Genomic DNA, 20732 nt, shown 5'->3' on the forward strand with positions numbered 1-20732 from the left:
GAAACCTGTTATTAAATGAGGAATTAAAAGCTTCTGTGATCCGAGCAAATCATGACTTTTGCCATTTAAACTGAGCAGCTGGGAAAGGATCCTTCCAGCATGACATTAGCTTGTATTCATCTGAATGGCTCCCGGGAGACCGCTGTTTTCAAGTCATTTCAAGAGCATTGGTGGCAGCACAATTAAAGAGTCAGCTACCGCTTCTCCTATTCACGTCAAGTTTTTAATCAGTCTATTTTCAAAACAAAAGCTACATTAAGAGCCATTTGAGCCACTGCAGTGCACACCACACCTCTAAAAATTCAGGCATTAAGGTCAGCACACATTACTTCAGTTCTGCCTCATGTGCATAGAGAAGCCTTAAGGGCTTGATAATCTTACTAGCTTCAAATAAAGAAAAGAAACGCTGCTTTCTTGCCACCTCCTATGCAGATGACTAGCACACTGTTAAATACCGTGGAAATGAACAGAAAAAGATACAGTTTTGTTGCTACACTGCCTGAATATATTTCTGCTTACATACTCTGACAGCATCTCTGCAATCCTCAGAGTATGCATTTCCATCCATTGGCATGTATTTTCTTTTCAGCCAAGGTCTCACACTGGGGTGAATGAAGAAATTCAGTGACTTACTCCAATGATACTCTCACAAAACCAGAATTCTTTTCCTTTAACTGAAGATATGATTTTACACTCAGTTATGCAAATGAAACTCTTTGTATGAATAATGTGTAATAAATATCCAGGCAAAGCAAACTCAGGCGCCTTCTGTGTCCCACCCCTGAGCTCTGGCTGCTGATCCGGGTCCATCTCAGCCTGGGGTGGCCCTTCAGAGGCCCTTGTCCATGCAGCACAGAGGATGCCCACGGCAACAGCACTGGGGCGAGGGGCACAAGCCTCAGCCCCAGGGCCTGAGCAAGCATCTTGAAAAGGATCAGCTGCGCTTGGTAATTTTATTTCAAAAAAGAAACATACCCTCCCCTCAGCTGGTTTCAATCCCTTGCTATTAAAAGTAGTCATGGTTTTAATCCTTCCACTTTTCACTCACTCCGCACCAATCGAGGCCATTCTGCTCCCCGCAGCAGCTCACACTACAGTTGGGATCAATGCTGCACAATCCCAGCAGGAGCAGTAAATTTCTGAGACAGCTGCATGCCACTAAAAATAGTGTCTGGACATGGAACTTATTTGAGATTTAATTCTAGACGCTGTTGGGACCCAACCTCCATACGAAGACACACACAATACTAAAACTGCAGCTACTTACAACTCACAGTTCCGGTGACTTATTTTGCAAAGAAAAGCAAAAGCAGCAGAAAGACTTCTCTGAAGTCTAAGAAAAGACAGAGCCAAACCAGCACAGTTAAGCCTTCCTTCCTTCTCTGCTCACTATCAGCCATTTCTTCACATAAAAATGGCATGACAAGTGCAATTAAAGACTGCACCTTTTTTTCAGAATTACTCTCAAACCAGGACAGAAACTGCATACTGGAATTGGAGGCTGCCACCATTGCCTTAGAGCAAAAGAAAGCCCTGAACAGAATGTAGGAAATGGTTTCTCATTAATTCAGTAACATTATTTAGCTTGTGATACAATGTTTTTTCAAGCAGGAATTTCAAAGTACACTTAAACAACCAAATAACAATCAGCTTTAACCTAAAAACTGCAGGAAGAATCAGAAGAAAATGGCGTAACAAAAGTTGGGGTTTTTTTTACAATAAAAGGAGAGCCGCCAGTAAAAAAGAAAAAAGTAGGACCCACTTAATGCATTTTTAATTGGGGAGCAAAGAACAAGCCCTGAGCTCTGTACCAAAGAAAGAGTGCGCATGGTTGAAGATGGATAAATCACGCTTGGCCCTCTCAACCTTAGCTTGTCTGGACCATACCCAGATCCTGCTCGCCATACTGATCCACTTCCAACACTTGGCTCCAAACGGATGGATCTGCACTGGAGCCTCCACACCAGGCATGCTGTCGGCCAGGACGCCAAAGCTGCCGGGTACCGGCTGATGCCGTTTACAGGCTCGCTGTGCACGGAGGTTATAAGGCCAGAGGGAAACACTGAGAATATCTTGCTTGTCTTTCTCGTTAGCCCAGACTGACTATCTTGTGTTCCATACTCTGTGTTCTCATTCATATTAACAAACTGGATGCCTTACTGCAGAGGTGCTGGACATTTTAGTCTACAAGATGCTTGTTTCTTATCTGGCCTGGGCAAGCAACATAGGAGAATGTTTTCTGAGTGTTGGTCAAAAATCCCTGGGCTTTTTTCCAGCTGCCAGTGAATCACTTTGCTTCACGAACAAACAGTACTTCAGAGAGTCCTAAAGTGTCCCTTTCATTGGTGATGGCACAGGGGTGTCCAAGGACAGAACTGACCGTAGGGACTGAAATCCTCTCTCGCCCCAAAAAGCAAAGGGCAGCGCTTGCTCCACTGCTGCTGCTGACATCCAGTGCAATATGCAAACTCTCCCACCAGCCCTGAAATCGCCCTCTATTTTACCTGGTCTCTGCCTTCTCTTTTGTGTTCCCTCCCTTGCCTTGCAGAGCACGCCATGCTCCCACAGGCTCTAAAGATCATCATTTGAATGGACTGTGCTCCTCTGTGTAACATACATCAGATCATCTTTACAGGAAGGAATGAGAGAAGGACACTTAATGAGAAACACCACGTTTTATGTAATTACATCTGTGAGCCCAACAAAAGCCAAGGATTGTAAACCTATGTGACTCCCTGTAACTTGGCTGTGAAAATGCCTACTTAAGGGTGACTGTCTATCACTTCTGCTTGCCTTTGGAAAGCTCCTTACTGTGCGCTTGTGCCAAAGGGAGGTATTACTTGCAGGCAGAGAGTCAGATTTGGGCTCTGATGTCTTAACCTTCAAAAATATTTACTAAAAACAAAACACTCCACACCCCCAAGGGGTCAAACTACAGCAGTTGTGAACAATGCAAGTCTGCACCCTTGTGTTTGGATTCTCATCATGTTGCATTTAATGTTGATCTTTTGCCCAGAATTTAAATGAAGATGGAGTTTCTGTTTATATCTTTAACTGAAGTCTGGTTTGGGCTCCATTAGCATTTCAGCTCCCGAGGGGTCATCAATCCAACTGAAACAATACATGTGCATTTCAGGTCACATCTGTGAAGGAGAACGTGCCCTACCCAGATCAAGGCATCCCATTAAAGTCTGCAGCCCATATGTGTGTCTGCTAACGAGCATCAAGGCAGCACATGAAAGCAGCACAGTCTGAGCAAACCCTGTATGAAAATCAGCAGAGTATCGTCTCTGCTTACAGATCCAAATGCGATGGTGGCCTTCCCCGATGTCTGGGCGCAGCCTCCCAAGGGGTCAGCTCTCCCACCACAATGGCAGAGCTCCTGCATGTCCTACCCATTATAATTTCCAGGCGCTTTGCTCAGCTGTCAATCTGGCTGCACATTCTCCATTGGTAACAGCTACAACCGATAACATCATCCCACTTACTCACTGTCTTGCTCAGAAGAAACGTGAGAACGTGCAAGCCAAAACTAACAGGTTTCAAACACCAGGATGCTGTCTGCTTTGCTCCTTCTCAGAGGTGTCCCAGCTCAGTATTACCTTTGAGCAGAAATCCTTTCAGCCTGGATTACAGGGCGCTCCGTGCCAGAAAGCTGCTGCAGTTTCAGCCCCCTCGCTATGTACACAAGCTTTGGGCAGTGATGAGCTGCTCAGAGTTTCCACTGATGGGACAGCACAACTCTTAATTTCACAGAATTCTTGATCAATTTCATTGAATTTCACAGAAATCTTAATTGATTTCACTGCATTTCACAGAAAGCTCCATTTCAGGTCCATGTTGCCAATGAAAACAACCAGCCCTCCGACATCTGCAAATGGTGCAGCTCATGCAGATGGGGAACTGCAATGGAGCCCCCAACACCCCGACAGCTAGCTGTAAACAGGCCATGTGAGCTGTGCTGGTGCCCCGTCATGTCACATGGAGCTCAGCATGGGGTGATAGGAGGACCCAGGACTTTACTGGAGGTGCTAACAAACCTCGTCCTCTTGGAGAAGGTCCTTCCCAAACTGTGATCCATAGTACTTCAGTGTAAGGACAGACAAGATGCCCCAAGAGAGAATGACAATGGCTGATGGTGGCCCACAGGCCAATGTACCTGAGAGTCACCACCCTGAGTCTCACCTCGGGGCCCAGGATAACTGAGCCTCTGAAGCACTGCAGCCACTTCAGCCCTCCCAGGGCTCTAAGAAACCTAGGAGAGCCTTTCATCAAGGCAAACACGTTTCCTCTTAGAAACAGCTTAACTCAGGCAATCGTTTAGTTTCTTGTTGCTCCATACTTGGTAGGAAGTATGGACATCATCCTCTTAATATAAGGACATGCAGAATGTAAGGACACAAGGACATCACCTTCTTATACTCCGTAAGTGAAATACAGACCCTAAAATACTTTACTAAATTATACAAGCCTTACATAAACTTCCTAAAGTTGGAAGTCTCCTGCATATCCCCTCGAGAGACAGCCGGAGCTGCCAGTTTTATGAACTCAACCTGCAGGCGCTGTGCACAGGGCCACGGCTGGCCCTAAGCATGCACGGGACACCCGATCCCCAAAGGGTGCAAGAAGTGACCAGCTCCTGTGCCACTACAGCCAGCCCTTGCGCTGTGCTCCACTGAGCCAGCCAGCATCACCTCTGCAGGGCTAAGGGCCAAATTCCTGCCGCTGGGGAGGAGGGAGCACAGGTCACACCATGTCTCTCCTATGGCCACAAGGAGTGGGCCAGCTGCTGCTGGGAACGTGGAAAACGAGCTTGTGGAGGAGTAAGAGGCTCCTTATGCCCAGGACGCATGTGAGAATGTGGGCAGTTACTCTGCGGCACTCATGGCTGGGCAGTAAGAAACAGATCTGCTCAATCCTGTCTGATTTAAAAATGAGCCAGCTCAGCTGTGTGCTTACCCTGGCGTCTTCTCAGCCATTTTTGACTGTGGTCTGAATTAAAAACATGAGGACTGTCCAAAAGCAGTTTCTGTCTGTAAACTAATTTGGCATGCTGCAGTTTCCCACATCCAAGCAACTTAAGCTTTTTAGGGTAAAAAACCAACAAAGGGAGGAAGAAGGGAGCTCTTACCTTGGTACTGGGAGGGAGACTCTGATGGGCGGCTGTACTTGTGCTTTTTACCATCTTTCCAGTCTATGGCTGAGACAAGAAATAAAACATTTGTGTCAGTGAAACAAGCCAGCTAATGCACTCTTCCAACATTATCTGCTCATGTCACCTGCTTTACAGGCACTCTGTTAGAGGAATAACATCCCCATCGTGACCCCAGGTAACACAGACGATTTGTCTAAATCTATGGGGTGTGCTCCCTTCCTCCACACAGCTCAGGAGACCTGACATGAGGTATCTGCATTTGCATCTGAGTCTCTGCCTAGTCATCACCAACTAGTGTTGTCCCACAATGGCAAGCAATAATGTAAAAAGCAGCAAACTACTAGAGCTTCAGCATTTTGACTACGTGAAGAGGTGGCAAGGCTTGAGAGGAACAAACACGAAAGCCATTAAAAACAGCTCCTGTGGATCTTGTATGCAGAGAAGTGGAGCCTGATTCACTCCTTTTTTATTAACTCCAGGTTACTGCAGCCAGCTTTACCCACACAATCAGCCTCGACCCTCTCTGGCAATAGGGACAGGACTTCCCCAAAAGTCTGCACAACTGCCCTTTCCATGCACAACACCAGGTTACCAACATGCGTCCTGCACAGCTCATAGGAGAGCACAGTGAAGTAGCACCAGCTCTGATGAGCATCTCATCTGAGTTGTCTTTGCTCACGGCAGATTTGGGCCTCAGAGTTGCAAAAGCAATAATAAAAGCTCCCAAAACAGCTCTGGAAAGTGATACGAGCAAGAAGCAGCGAATGCCCATCCCTGCCTCTAGTGGCCTCCAGCCATGGAGGGATGCCAGACCAGCGTGCCCTTAGTAAGGTCCTCCACGTGCTGCTGCCTCACGCACCCTGGGACCGCTGCTGCAGTCCAGTTCATTGATTTTACAAAGCATTTTTAGGGCTACTGCAAACAACAGTTCGGTAGTGCTCTATGAAACATGCCTTGACCCCACAAAAAGCAATTCCATGTGAAAGGAAGAAAAAAGAAAACAGGAAAAGTTTTGAAATCTGATAAGCAGCTGAAGGAGGCAGGCCACAATCTGCTGCTAAAGTGGCTTGGTAAGTCTTAAGATGTCCGAAACTGCTTTTGGACCATTATTTTTGCAATCTTCTCTTCTTGACGTGTTCTTTTTGATGGACAGGACAGCAATGGTTTTATCCATTAAATGAACACGAGGGGCATATGGAGCATGGTCACAGCATCACTAGACATGGAGCAGACAAAGACCCTCCTTGGAGAGACACAAATGAATGGAAAGGATGGCAGGACACCCTTCCTGTAAATGTACTCCTATGAAGGACAGTATTCTGCCATCTCCTTAACAAAGCAAAAATAAAGCACACAAAGTATTTAAGTGAGAAGCAAAAAAGCCCCCCAGGATGAGTAACGCTCCTCTCAGTGTTGCAGAATAGCTGTCTTAATAGCCTCTGTGCACTCAAAGTAGCCTCTCACCATACTCTGCAGGTGAATTTACATTTTATTCTTAACCTTTAACATGCAAAAATCCTCATTAAGCAGGCTGCAAAAGCACCACAGAGGGAAAGAAACACAAGAATTTCTGCAGGCAAATAAAGAAAAAGTTCAATGCATTATTAAAAAAGCAGGTAAGTAGGACAGAAACCCACATGTGCACAATGCAGGTGTTGCTTCTGCAACCTATGGCACGGCATTCACAGCACAGGTCACACAGCCACAGTGGCTGCAGGTGCCCTGCTCCACGAGGCAGAGAGGACAAGCTGTGTGCGAGGCTAAATTCAGCCAGCCCAGTCCGCGGCCACACTGCTGACTAATCAACCTGCCTCTTTTATTACCAAGCCCTCCAGCTGCCTCGCAGCAGGCTCTCCCCATTCCCTGCTTTCCTTCATTTATTTTCACTTCATTAAAGGACAAGCAGTGTTAGGAAGAGGATAATGCTTCTGTAAGATGAACCACCAGAGAAGCAAAGGAGACGTTTAGAAAAAATAAAGGGAGGAGAGAAACTGAGCATAGAAATCTCCTGCAATAAACCTTGTGAGCGTGTAGCAGATGTGAACAAAGAACTGCGGAGGATGCTCCATCCTCTACACTTCTCCCTTCCCCCATCCTCTGAAGCGCATGTGATGAGATCACTCCAGTTGAACGCACATGCATGGCACAACACTAAAGGAAATCAATATTTTTGTTAAGCACAAGAAGTTGAAGCAGCTCAGCTGCAGGCAGCCTGCTTGACTTCACCCTTTTTGTTGGGGCAAGCACGACACAGGTACCACGCATGCAGTCACCCTGAGCATCACGGCTGCTGCTGCGTGTAACAGGACAAGAGAATCAGGCGGTGAGAGGTAAGCGTCCGTAACAGATTTCATCTCCACAAGGTAGGCTGGTCTTGGTTTCACGCCTCATTAGAAGGGGGAGGCTTGTGCCAGGGGAGAAGCAGTTTGCCTCATGCTGGGATCACTAGCAGATGGTGCATGCTGCGGGCTCCGCACAGCACCCTTGCTGCCTGACACTGTGCCCCACAAGCCGCAGGGGTGCACCCAGCAAGGGGCTTTTCCTCTGCCTGTCTCAGGGGTCGATTGATGAAGTGTTCTCTGCATGCTGCTGGAGAAACAAGCGGCTCTGTTTCGAGCTTGCAACCCCCTATCCCCCATGCTTGCACCCCATCGCCAGCATCCCGAAGCACTCAGCCCTCAGTCCACACCAGCTTGCTACTGGGCCTTTGGCTGTGCCAAAAGCATCACTGCTCACCTTTTTGAGGGCCTGGTTTCCGCATTATTCACCTGCTGCTGTCCTTATCCTGGGACTGGCTTGCTTTTAGATAACTGAAGATGTCTAGGACAAAAGAAATAAACATGAGAAAATTCCCCATTCTGGAGCACGCAGTCATCTGCAACATTAACTAATCACACAGCGGGGAGAAAATAGATGCTCTTTCACCATGGGTTGCACAGAACATCTCCTACTGAACACAAACAATTCATTTCAACCCCCCTGAAACTACAAGTCTTTCTCCAATATGTGGACAACTTCAAATTTACGGCAGCAGGAGTGGCATAAATAAGCAAGAGGAGCATACGCCACTCTTCATGCTAACTCTACAGCGGGTCCCGAGCATGTGCATGGAAGAGGGGGCTGCTCTTACTAACAAAGGGAGGCAGAGCTGAAATTTATGAAAGAAAATACATGGAAACATTAACTCTGGCAAAACAGCATCACAATCCCCAGCTCGCCACTTGCAATTCAAATCGCTCACAGCAGTTCTGGGTAATAAGGATGAGAAATTGGACAATGACCCAGGAAATATTTTTGCTTTTAGTACGGCAACGAGTGTCCAAGCTGTGCTGCGGGGGTTTTTTTTTCTGAGTTGGAGGAAAAATGGCTGGACTGTCCCCAACAAGAGAAAACATTTCCATTCTTGTAATATGCAAACGTTACTGAAAATCCAAGCTCTTGGGAGATATGTGGACACGTACACGGAGACCAGTGCTCCTGCACAGCCGAACTCGCAGGGCAGCACCTACTGCATGCACCAAGCCTTGCCAAGTCCTGACAGAAAATATCTAAATGAATGGCTGAGCCACAAACAAGCCCTTAGGAAAGCTAGTAAAAGCATGTTTAGACACTACACTAACTAATGAAAGATTAATTGTGTCAATATAACTCCATTTTGTTCACAGTGGGGCAGTCAGGCTGGAGGACGTAAGAGGAAGCTGTCTCAGGACGCAACACTGAGTTTCTGCTTAAAGGGTTATTTACAGATCCAACTTGGCAAGAAGTTTTGACTTTGAAAACCAGGCTTTTTCCAAACTTAAGAGAAATAAAGACTTTAATTTTCTGTACAAGCACTACAAACTACAGCCTTTTACGTGCAGTGCTTGCAGCATTGAGCAATACTCTGAGAAGGAAAATACTAAAGGAATATTAAATACTAAAGGAAAAATCTCCCTAGTTTTTTTTAATCCAAATCAAAAGGTACACAGTAGTCTCTTATTGCCTCTCTCATAAATAGCATGTTTGTTTGTGCATACTTGTGAAAGGAGTAAAGTTTCTTTTCCTTTCAATAGTGGAAGGTAATCTACATGTGAAAGCTTATTTACAACTTTTAATGCTTCTTTTCATAATTTTCTTCAGTCATTTTTATTAAAAGCTAGCAGTCATGGTAGGAGAAGTCCCCCAGCCATAAAACCCAGGGTGAAAGGTGTTATATAAAGGCATCAGACAAGCATTCACCATCTCTAGCTCTGCACCTCTGCTGTCTGCTTGTCTCCTCCAGACGTGGGACTTTCTGAAGTACCTAAACACTAATAATAAATCTCACGCATTTGGCACAGGACCTGTGCTCCCATGCCACTCAGACGGCTTTTGAAAAGCTGCTTCAGCCTGAGCCCTTCAGAGCTCTACCCGGCAGGGATGCATAACCCTTCCCTGCAGAATTATTTGGAGGAAAAATTTGTGGCCATGTATGAGATGCTCAGATACAACTTGTGGAAGGCTGTGGCTTGGGAGGAGGGGTGAAACTCCTGCACCCTCTGTCCTCACACAGATGACAATAGGAGTAACTCTAACTACTTGTAAAGCACACAGATGACTGCTGGTGTCCCTCAGCCAACACTGTAGTGGGCTTCCAGCAAGATCTCATGCTGTGGAAGAGAACAGGACATTGTAAATGTTGCTCCTGTTAAAAGAAAAATAATAAAAAAATAAGTGGCTCTTCCCCAAAGGAGAAGACTTTGGCTGTATGGGGACTCCCACCCTGTCGAAAGCCACATGGGTGCCTGCCTGGGCACTGCATGCTCCAAAACAAAACTCATCTCATCCAAATGAGATGGCTGCAGTGTGGCTCCTGGCACCCTTCACAGTCCTCCACTGCAGCTCTGCACCACCCAGCTCCCCATACATTCTCACACCACAGGACAGCAACATGTGGTTTCATCCTGCAAAATCACAACTTAAAAACGAAAAAAAAAGAAAAATAAAAGGTGCAAAATAATTTGTGTGCTTCAGGGCCACATAACACCCAGGGAAGAGCCAGAGCCACACTCCACAATGTGCAGCCTGCCTGCCCTGACTGCAGCTAGCTCTGCACAGTGCAGGTGTGAGCCACCAGCCTCACAGCGTCCCAGCGATAGGGACCAGTCCCTGCCTGCTCTTTTTAGCTATGGAGACGTAGCCCGTGTACCCCAGCCCTCCTGACGCTGGTATAAGGTGGGCTTTACTAACACAGGGCTTGAGAACTGGTAACTCCTGCTGGCTGTAATTTAATTCTACAGTTGCCTCAAGAAGCTGTAAAATCTCCACCTTTGGAGACACTCCAAGTGTCACCAGCCACCATCCTAAGCAGCCTGATCTAACCTTGGAGCTGAGCCTGAATTCAAAGCCAGCCAAGCTCTGTGTGCGGGGCTGGACCAGACAACATCCAAAAGCTCCTTCCAACTTGACATATCCTAGGTGGAATCACGCTACAGGCTTTAGCAAGCCTGAAACACCCCAGTGAAGAGGACAGTCTTCAGTCTAGGGAGAAGAAAGTGAACAGCAGAACATGTAAGGTCACAGGCACTGCAGGACAGGAAGTAACGCAGTACGAATGTATGTGGTCTTTACACCGTTCAGGGACTGAAGATTAAAAGAAAAATCTTAAAGTAATAAATAGCAGAAGCTACAGTTTGGTATCCAAGGGGGAAAAAAGGACTATTCCCACACAGAGAGATCTTCCTGAATGACCCTAGACAAAAACATGCCCCTGATGAGAATTTGCCAGCTGTGTCAATGACAGGAAGGAGACAATCTTACTTTTGCATCAAATCAAGTACTCAAGATTTACATAGCCCACCACATGCTCCAATACTCCATATCTCCAGAACCTAACATTTGTACAAAGCTGCATAGCAGAGTTAAAACTCCCCTCTTTTTCAAAAGCTGTATTTCTCATGCTTGTGTATATCAAGATAATCTTGCAAGCATAGACCACAGCTTTACATGGTGTTGGTTTCTAGAATTTATATCCTGAAAGGACAGATCAACGTATAAATTCACTTCAGCAGGATGGTACCTTAAAAATCTAAGAAGGCCAACTGATTTGCTGCCTTTTGTAGCAAATAAAGTACCTTTCTCACAGTTTCAAACAACTTCCACTCACCGAGATATCAAAAGCGGCAGCGGCTCCACTGAACTGTCATGGGCTCTAGTTCCCCATCATTCCTACAAGACAGTAAAGTCAGTACAAATACTGCAGCATATCAAACCTGAAAGCACAGAGACAAAATGAAGAAGTTTGCACTTAATTGCAGAAAGGCTAGGTTACCAGCTGCATTATTCATGTTCATATTTAATTCATTTAAAACATCCAAATTTAAATTTAAAGACAGCTGCAACAAACATTCCCACTTGCCATAGCAAAGCAGCGCAGAACTTGACACAATTTAAGTTCAGCTTGCAATAAGTACATGGAACCACAGCTGTTAAACACCTTTGATATGAGTAAGATCACATCAACTGAGTTGATATAAAATAGTTCAGCTTTTGTAAAATGAAACTATCACACAAAGAAGGATTTAAAAGACTAGACCTGATTAGTAATAAAAAGGAAAGAGACCACAGGAGAGGCATATAACATAATGAACAGCATGAAGGGAGTGAACTGGGGACTCTAAATTATCCCTTCCACAGTACAGCAGGGCAAACCTATAACACAAAAGAAAACCCCCAAGTATATACCAGGAGAAGGAAATTTTGTTTACTGGAAACTAACAGCCATGATAACATCCTCCACGAAGAAGTTGAAAGACAAGTAAACAAGTAACAGTAAAAAAGGACAAAGACATTCAAAAGCAAAACCAGCATTTGTAACTGCATCAAAACATGAAACACACAGGCCGTTGGTACTCACACCTCAAGCAAAAGCTGACTGAAAAGGTGGGGTGGTCGGTCAAAACCTGCCCACCACACTTCTGTGTTAGCTGCTGTGTTTTGGCAAGGAAAAGCCGAGCGCTTGCCTTCCTACCAGCCTGCAGCCAGGGGCAGGACACAGCTCAAGACACGGGTTAGTTAGCACCCCAGTAATCTCTTCCATTGATTTACACCAAGATTTACACCTCAGATGTATTTTCCTTTTTCTTGTTCAAAAAAATAAAGGCAGCACAGAGGCAGCCAGGACTGGGAAGACCATCCCAGATCATTCCCAGCTCAGACTGCCTCTCCAGCAGCCACACTGCACAATCCTCAGCGCAAACACAGCCAAAATGCGTCTTAATCTAATTAAGTTCTCCCCCCCACTGCTTTTACCAACAGACTCTTCCCAAAGCTCATCCTTATCATCCCTAAGGGGAGAATGATTCAATTTACCTGCGCCAGACTGGAAGGGACTTTCAGTGTTATAGGGTAGCCTGCTCTGCAATATTCTTCCACTAAATGTTGCAATTGCGATGTCAGTAAAACAAAAAGTGAGAAAATGTGGGTGGAAGGCACTGTCACATCTATACAGACCTCATAAGATGCATGTAATCTCTTTATCTACAAAGCCTCCGCTCCTTCAGAGTGCATAATTATGAAAAGAGTTAAAGCTGAGGTTCTTAATGTCTCTTCTAGGCACTTCTTTACTCCACTAAAGGCACCACTTGCATCTGAATTATTTCCTGGGGTTGTCTGGACTTCCTATTATATGAGGAAGATTATGGTGAACCTTGGGATGGAGGCCAAGTCAGTTCACAGCGCTACCATGTTTGATTGAAAGGGTAACTGAAGTTTTGTTTACAGCATGCCAAGCTTCAAACCTCTTTGGACAATGCAGTTGCCAGCAGGCAAGATGTTTTCAGAAAGAAGAGGAAGAGAACTACCAACAGTGAAGCTGAAAAATGGTTTTATTAGGTTAGATACATACCCCACAGATTAGGATCACGGAAAAAAGAAAAAAAAAAGAAAACTCTGCATATTGCCAGAGGACTGTGAGAATGACGCTTCTTAGAAATCCCATGGGACAGCAACAAGAGAATCCCGGCTCCACATAACGCAAAAAGCCTGCAGTCATTGGGTTTTTTCCTTCCACAAAAGCATGGGTCTTGAGCACCAAGACCAGTCCAGCTAGTAAAAATCCCTTCTACATGACCTCTGCTTCAATTGAGTTTGTCTTCATGGGTATCTTCCCATCAGACACTATCAATGTTTCCAATAATGAAGAGCTATCCCTTACAAATTTCCTTAGGAGATGTGATGGCAGTGTTTTAAGTTCCTGCCCGTCAAGGGTGATGACAGCGCTGCCATTGCAGCTTCCCAGCTGGAAGCTCAGGCTGTGCCGGGTCCTGTTTCAGCACCGTTCTGGAAGCCCGTACATGCACCATGAGTTACACTCCCAGTTGCATCCCGACCCACTTAGAAAACCAGGAAGAGAAGTGACGACCAGTTGCATATGACCACCTCGGCTTGCTCATTTTGCCCATTTTCATTTCTATGCTAGAGAAAGAAAGGTACTTTCAGCCTCCTTGAGAAATTAGAAGACTGCCAGCACGTGATTCCAAACGCTTCTTACCTCTTCTGGTTTTCACACTGGACTTAGCTCCTTAAGATTTCTGCCTGACCTGTGGACAGGATAACTTTTTCTGTTCTAAAATCATGGGTTTCCCCCCCCCAGAGCACACTCCAGTGAGCCAGCCAACTGACCCCTCTTCTGGGTAGAAGCCAATGACCAGCAGACAGCTCCCAGCACCACCCTGCACACCAGCCTCCTCAGCACCACAAGGAGTACTGAAACAAAATTAGCAACAAATGCTTACACCAGACCTGAAGGAAACTCTCAAGAATGAGCAGCCACTAAGTTTGAAGAGGCGAGTCCAAATTTTTCTTGACCAACAGGTTTATTTCCTTCCACCTCCCTGTTACCATCCTCCTGGACAAGACCGGAGTTTTATTTCTCCTTGTCTGTGCAAAGCTGCATGTTTGGCAGCTCTGAACAAAGGCTGATGAAGCTGCAGCACCTCTGCAAGCATCCCCCCTCCTTAGGACTCCAGGGTCCTTATGTTCATACTAGGAAATTTTTCAAAGAAACACTGTAACAATGAAGGTTGGTATTTCCATCTGGAGTACTGATCCCCTTGTGTGATCTGAAATATCTGATGGCTGCAAACCATTACTCCTTTTTCTACCAGAAGGATTTTGTGTCATTTCCAACATATCTCTCTCTGGAACTAATTTTCTTTCTACCATGTAAGAAGTGGACTGATAAACTCCAGACATCATGACTGGCTCCTCAGAAACACATTCTTGTGAAAGATGTTAAGACACGGAGGTGTCTCAAAGACGTGATCACGAGCAACGCACTTCCTTAGCTTCTAAGCCAAGTCTCAGGGGAGAACTTATTTTAAGCGAGACAAAAACATGTGCAAAACTTGGATAGACCATGTCTCTACAATGAAAATATCAACTTTATGACTTCCTTTTGAACACCTTCAGGTTGGAAGGGAGAGGAGATGGGTCAGCCTTCTAGGAAATGACAGCTGGATCATCAGACACTGCTGAGTCGAGCCTAAGGGAAAGCCGATGGCTCAGGATGACGGTGAAAAGCTGGGATCACTGGAAGCAATCACTCCCCACCGCAAGGGAGGCTGCAGCAGTTACCAGCTTTCATGACTGTGGAGGAAATGAAATAAAACCTCGCAGGATTCCAATAAAGGTTTCCTTCTCTCTCAAGAAAAACCCAGCATGGGCCTTGGCTCAAAATAGAAATATCTTGCTGTGTATCGCAGTGAGCAAACCCTGCTCTCCATGAAGATTCAAGAGGCTGCAATAAAAACTACATGTTTGGCACGCTCCCGGAACAGGATACTCAGGCCGAGAGAAACGGAGAGAGGGAAGGGCTTTGAAAAAGAGCCCTTCTTTTTAAAAAATGGCCTCATTGCAGTTGGGGTTAGGGAAGCTTCATTATGCTCCGGAATTATTTCAGCATAAAGGGATCCTTCATCGCTGGTCCTGTTGCTGTACTGACTTTCAGGCTTTGTGTTGCCGTTGTTTCCCTTTGGGTGAGCAATGCGCATGCACCACCTCCCAGTGTGAACGGGGCCAACAAGACCATGGCTCACCATAAATGTTTTGAAGGAGCTCCGGGAAAAGCAGCAGGTCTCTGTTTCTGGGTGTTAAGCACAGACGTTTCTGACCTGTACCACCACTGTACCTCCAGTGGAGCTCTCCCAGATGCACCATAACATAAACCAACAGAGAGGACTGACTTTTGGGGCAGGTGAAGCACCATTTACATGTAGCAAACCGAGGGACTGATGGACTTAGCAAGTGCTGTATAGGAAGAACATGCCAAAGCAAGGAATTGAATCTGTGTGCCCTAGCCTGATGTTTCTGCCACTGAACCATCTGTGTTATAACTATTAGGTGTCAGCAGGACTCACACAGTCAGATGTTAAAAGTTTTCTGCCTTTAGAAGGGGAATGGCTTGGGCTATAGCAGTGGAAGCTATATGGAGTGGGATGACAGTGTATCCAACACCCAGCCCACAGAGGTCACTTTGAAGCAGAGGAGAAAATCTATCACGCATGCACACTACAGTCCTGACCCTGGTATTTTCCGACCATACCCTGACACCCCGATAGCCAGCAGCCAGGCCACATGCCAGCTCTGCACATACCTGGGTTTCCTTTCAAAGCAATCCCAGGAGCACAGAGGGGTGCAGAGATGTGGTGCACCCCAGCACGCCTCCCCATCACCCGGGCACAAACTGGAAGGTACAGACAGAGCAGGGTGCAACGCAGAGCACCCTCTCCCATGAGGGTGCACCCAGCCTGCCGAGGCTCAACAGGCAGGCCAGACTGATGCAGGCAGTAAAGTTTTGCAGCAATGTGGCTATTTTAATCTGCACTGAGCCACATCCAAAAGCTATTAATGAAAGCAGATGGCTTACAGAAGACCTTGAAATGGGATTCTGTCCATGACAGTTACAAAGTCACCCCATACAAAAGCACACAATAGGACGCTTCGAAGTCTTTAAATAAGAATTTAAACAGGAGTGCATAAAAAAAAGAAACAAAACAGTGCATGGTTTCCATACCATCAGGCTCTAACAGAGGCACAACCTTCTCTCCCAGCTATATGACAAGCTAATACAGCACCCTCCCACAGTAAATCATGACTGCTTTTCCAGACAGCAGTTACACACACGATGTACGTGGCCTCAAAAATGTGCCCCAATGTGTACACTCTTCACAGGTCTCTGTTCAACAGCCAGAACATATATTGTACAAAAACCCGTTTAATCAACCTTATACTTACTCTCTGCTGGACTGCGTCTTACTAAAAACTACTAAAACCTAAGCTCTTTAGGGGATGGGAGGTATGGGAAGACAGTATCAGGTGGATAAATATATGCATCGTTTGTAATACTAATTGATGAAATGAATGTACCTTAAATCCAGGAAAACAATACATACCCACGTCCCTAGCAAGGGGAAACAGGAGTTAATCCAGAAAGAAAGGTCTGACCTCCAGTTGTGTCTCTATTGGAAATGTCACAACAGACCGTGCAACAATGCTGCAAGCTGGATGTGAGAATTCCTGAAAAAAGGTTTTCCATTAACTATTTCTAGTAATGTAAGTTCGATAAAAGTTTCAGCATAACATCCTCAGGAGACCATAAGCAGGAAAAGGCAGCTTGAGGGGGAATAAAAAAAACAAAGGGATGGTAATTAAGGGACACAACAGAAATGTAAATGAGGAAAGCCTTGGAAAGAGAGGGGAAGGAGATGACCCAATCCCTTATATTACCCCTGTATCTTGCAAGCACTCCAGCACAAGGGAGGAGGATGCTCCCCAGGGACAGACACACAGGGTGAGGTGTTTCCACTGAAACAGCAGAAAGGGAGATGAGAGCTCAGGGAGCAGACAAGAGCAAACCAGCCCTGAAGAAAAGGAACAAAACCACCACTCTCTAATGAGCTAAAATACTAGAGATGTGGGGGATGATGATGGTTATGTACACCTAGCATTGCATTTTCCTGTCTTGTGCTTTTCTTCTGTAACAATTCTGTAACAATTAAATTGAATGCTTAGCAATAACCCTTGGGAAGATATACAGGATGAAAACTTTCATCTTTAAGCCTCACATGGCATCAAAGCAATCGTTAAGCATGTTACTTAGAGTGTGTAAGGTGCTCTCTTCCCTCATCCAGCACAAAGTAACGACCTTCTCCAGAGTTACTTATTTCTTAACTTCCTGGGGTCCCCCACCAACCCAGTCACATCCTTACTGGCAGGCAGCACTGTGGGGGGCAACGACTCAAGTCACACACTCAAGGGTGAATTCTTACATAGATCCCTATACAAAACTCTGTCGCTGACACACCAGCCATACAGCCAACCTTCCCCACCTGCCAGACACAACTGCCTCTGAGAAAACAGGTTCAGGAGGGCAAAGAAGACCAGGTAAGATGATCCCTTTAGTATATATCTATATCTATATATCCTTAGAGTGCCAAATCTCAGGATCTCTCCTGTCAAGCAGTACAGCCAGATTCAGAGTCAAGCTCTTCCTTCCAACACTCCCAGCAGCTGATTCTTCTTGTGCAAATGAAGGACAGACCACAAAAGTTCCCACTGATTTGCCCCATCTGCAAAAGAAATGCCCAAACCCTCATAGTACAGAGCAGAGCCACACAAACCTGGATTTGCCCCTGCTATAGCTGAAAAGGAGTCAGTCTCCGCTGCTTGGAGTGTGGAGACAGATAATCCAGTCCCCAACAGAGGGAAAGAATGATGTCCAGAAGGGTGAAGGGAGAGGCTGCACCACTGCTGTTGCCTGCCCCTTCCAGCCCAGCAGCAGCCTGCCAAGGCACCAGGGCTGCACGGGAGAAGACAGCTCACAGAAACCCACTGTACCCCAAGGGGAATAGCGTGCCAGGGCAGGAAGCAAACATCTTTGTTTTATTTTCTGGCTCATGTAGAGAGATATTAATTCATCCATTTCTTAGGAAAAAGAAAGGAAATTGCAACAGTGCAACATGTCAAGACAGACTAGAAGAGCCAGGCTCACCAAGGATGGGTATTAATTACTGCTTTCTATTTTTATCCTGTGTATAACTCTGGTCTCGTCTGTGACTTAAGGAGCTAAAATCCCAGGAGTCAAAACTGTAAATCTACTGAAAAAGGTGAAATATCCTCTACAGGCTGCAAAGTCTGGAGAAAAAATTCTAACAAGCACCCATCAAAAACTTCTGTAAATTTTAATAACAAAAGAAAAAACAGTCTAGCAGTACACAGGAATATTATCTCAAGAGAATTACTCCCAGAGAGGAAAAATCACTAGCCAGATCCTGCAAGAAACCCTGAGCAGATTGCTTTTAATGATGTAAAGAAAAAGTTGTTAGGCTACTTTACTATCCTGAAGGGCCAAGAGTTTGAAAAACTAAGATACGTTGTGGGGCCCTCCACTGTTGTCTGTACAAGCCACTATGAAATCTCTTATTTTGGCAACAACATGTACATACGGTAGACGCCAGTATAAAAAAACACAACACAACATGACCACAAGCGACCAAAAGTCCATCCTGCAGCTATGAAAGTATGTTCAATGGCTGCCAAAGAGCTAATGAAAAAAATGCACTCTTACAGACTCTATCTGCTAGACATTAAACTACCTGCTGGACATTTTGTACAGCTTATAAAGCCATAAAATATCACAGGGCATTTACAGATTTTTCCAGCTGACAACAATATGAAATAACTGAACAGACCCAGAACAGACAGAGTCCTCTGGTCCGGCAGAGTGGATAACACTGAATATATACTGCCACATACACAAGCAGAAATCGTGCCAGCAATGCACAAGATGAGCAAAGCTCATGGTGATGGAAAATGAGCCAAGATAACAAAGCCATCCCTCACCCTCCCTGTAATGCTGGATCAACAGCAGGACTGCCCAGATTTACAGTGCAGGGACTTGGATAATGCCCAAGTGGAATCAGTTCCTCCTGCCCTGTCTGGGGCACAGGCAATTCACCATCAAGTGAGCCACTGTCTCCTGCCACGCTGGGAGACATGTGGCATTGTAAAGCCACCCAAACCCCTCCATTTTGGGACTGCAGAAATGACAACATGGATTTCACCCCTGGAGACATGTGACAAGCCAGGAGGTCTGGCTGTCCACCACAGTTTATTTCCCTTGTGCTAAGAGTCAAGGCAAGGTGCTCCAGGCAAGCAGCGAGGTGGTAGCCTCGCTGGTTAGAGCTGATACCTCTTGCCAATTAGTCACCCATATCTCCTGGATGATGTCACATCAACTGCACATAACATGAGGTACAGCCGATATTCTGCTACAGAAAAAAAAGCATTTTACTGAGTAATCTGCACCTAAAGACAGAAATACTAAGAGCACCAAAACCTGAATGGTGTTACTTCCACCTCCTAGAGAACAACATGGGAACCGTGCATGACACTGTTACTGAACCAGTAAGAACTACTAACATGGATGGAAATTAACAGCCCTAGCATTTGGTGGCTGATTGCTAATGTAGTGATGTGCTAAGTTTTCAACCTTCCATCTGCAGCTGATACTCTAATGGAGACCCCCACCTGAAAACATTTTTTAATGATTCTGTCCTACCTCAAGAGTTATTTCCTTCAAGAGTCTGACTAAGAACTCAGGATGCAAGCTGATGCTGAGGATGATTCCACCATCTTTTTGCTGGCAGGTGCAAGCTTGCCAGACACCAGAAACTCTTGGGCTGGAACTGTGCAATCGCAATCAGTACACCGCTGCCCAGCCCAAACGCAGCATTATGCAGCTACAAGGCTCCCAGTTCAGGGCTGCCTCGCATGGGGCTTGCTACCAGCAAAAAGCAGGGAGTATCACTTTCCACCTGCTAGGTACCTTCCACCTGTCTTACAGGTCTGGAGAGCCAGCGTACGCACATGCAGAAGGGTGTTTCTTATCAGACTGTAGAGGCATCCAGCCAACAGAAGCGTTCAAACAACTGCTTGACAACACAATTGTGCTCTAGGTACACGCGACAGTGAAAAGTTTCACCAAGGACTTCTGCAGAAGCAAAACGGAAGTAAAATTTTGAAGTTTAATACATAATGAGACTAAAAACTACAGCGGCAACAATTTCCAGGAGCTGGGCAGATAAGAGGGCAGGGGCACTGCAAATGCATCATGCACATATGCTGTTAAAGTCCTGCCTTGCAGGGCTGCTGAAGAGTCGCACACTGCCAGCACAAAAACACAATCCAGGAAATATATGAGCCCCTGAGATAGCAATTAGCAGATACTAGTGGCTAGAAAATACGGTAAGAAAGCAGGATAACTGTGTTACAGAAATCTTCATGCAACGCAGTAAGCTTCAATATGGTAAGCGGCCAGCAGTCCACCCCAGCCCATCTGGGCTTTGCAAGGCAGTAACTCTCATCCCATGAAAGAATTTCAGTGCCTCACCCCTTTTCTTTCCCCTTCCTGAAAAAAAAAAAAAAAAAAAATCAATCACAGCCATTTCGACTGTAGATCTCTCTCTGAAATGCATCGTAACAATTTTATCAGACTGAAATGAAGAAATGTTATGATAATGCCTTTAAATTATTAGGAAGACCCACTGCAGCAAGTTAA

General features: G+C 45.6%; 1 protein-coding gene across 11 annotated transcripts in view; it reads right to left on the bottom strand.

The window, feature by feature from the left end:
- Positions 1–20732, bottom strand: part of SCMH1 (Scm polycomb group protein homolog 1) — a 71572-nt gene that overhangs the window by 43956 nt on the left and 6884 nt on the right. For 6 of the 11 annotated variants that reach the window (XR_005103170.1, XM_037380107.1, XM_037380104.1 and 3 more), the window contains exons 2-4: positions 11280–11341; positions 7892–7975; positions 5132–5200 (exon numbers count right to left, since the gene is read on the bottom strand). The exons of 1 other annotated variant lie outside the window; for it this stretch is intronic. Coding sequence is in view for 9 of the 10 variants with exons in the window: in XM_037380107.1 (XP_037236004.1) it covers positions 5132–5200; positions 7892–7916 (94 nt within the window). In the remaining variant the exon portion in view is untranslated. Of the gene's footprint in view, positions 1–5131; positions 5201–7891; positions 7976–11279; positions 11386–20564; positions 20583–20732 lie in introns of all 11 variants that reach the window. 4 more of the 11 variants (XM_037380099.1, XM_037380100.1, XM_037380102.1 and 1 more) reach the window with 4 other exon arrangements.

The sequence above is a fragment of the Falco rusticolus genome, chromosome 3 (assembly GCF_015220075.1).
Source record: "Falco rusticolus isolate bFalRus1 chromosome 3, bFalRus1.pri, whole genome shotgun sequence".
Classification (NCBI taxonomy): Eukaryota; Metazoa; Chordata; class Aves; order Falconiformes; family Falconidae; genus Falco; species Falco rusticolus.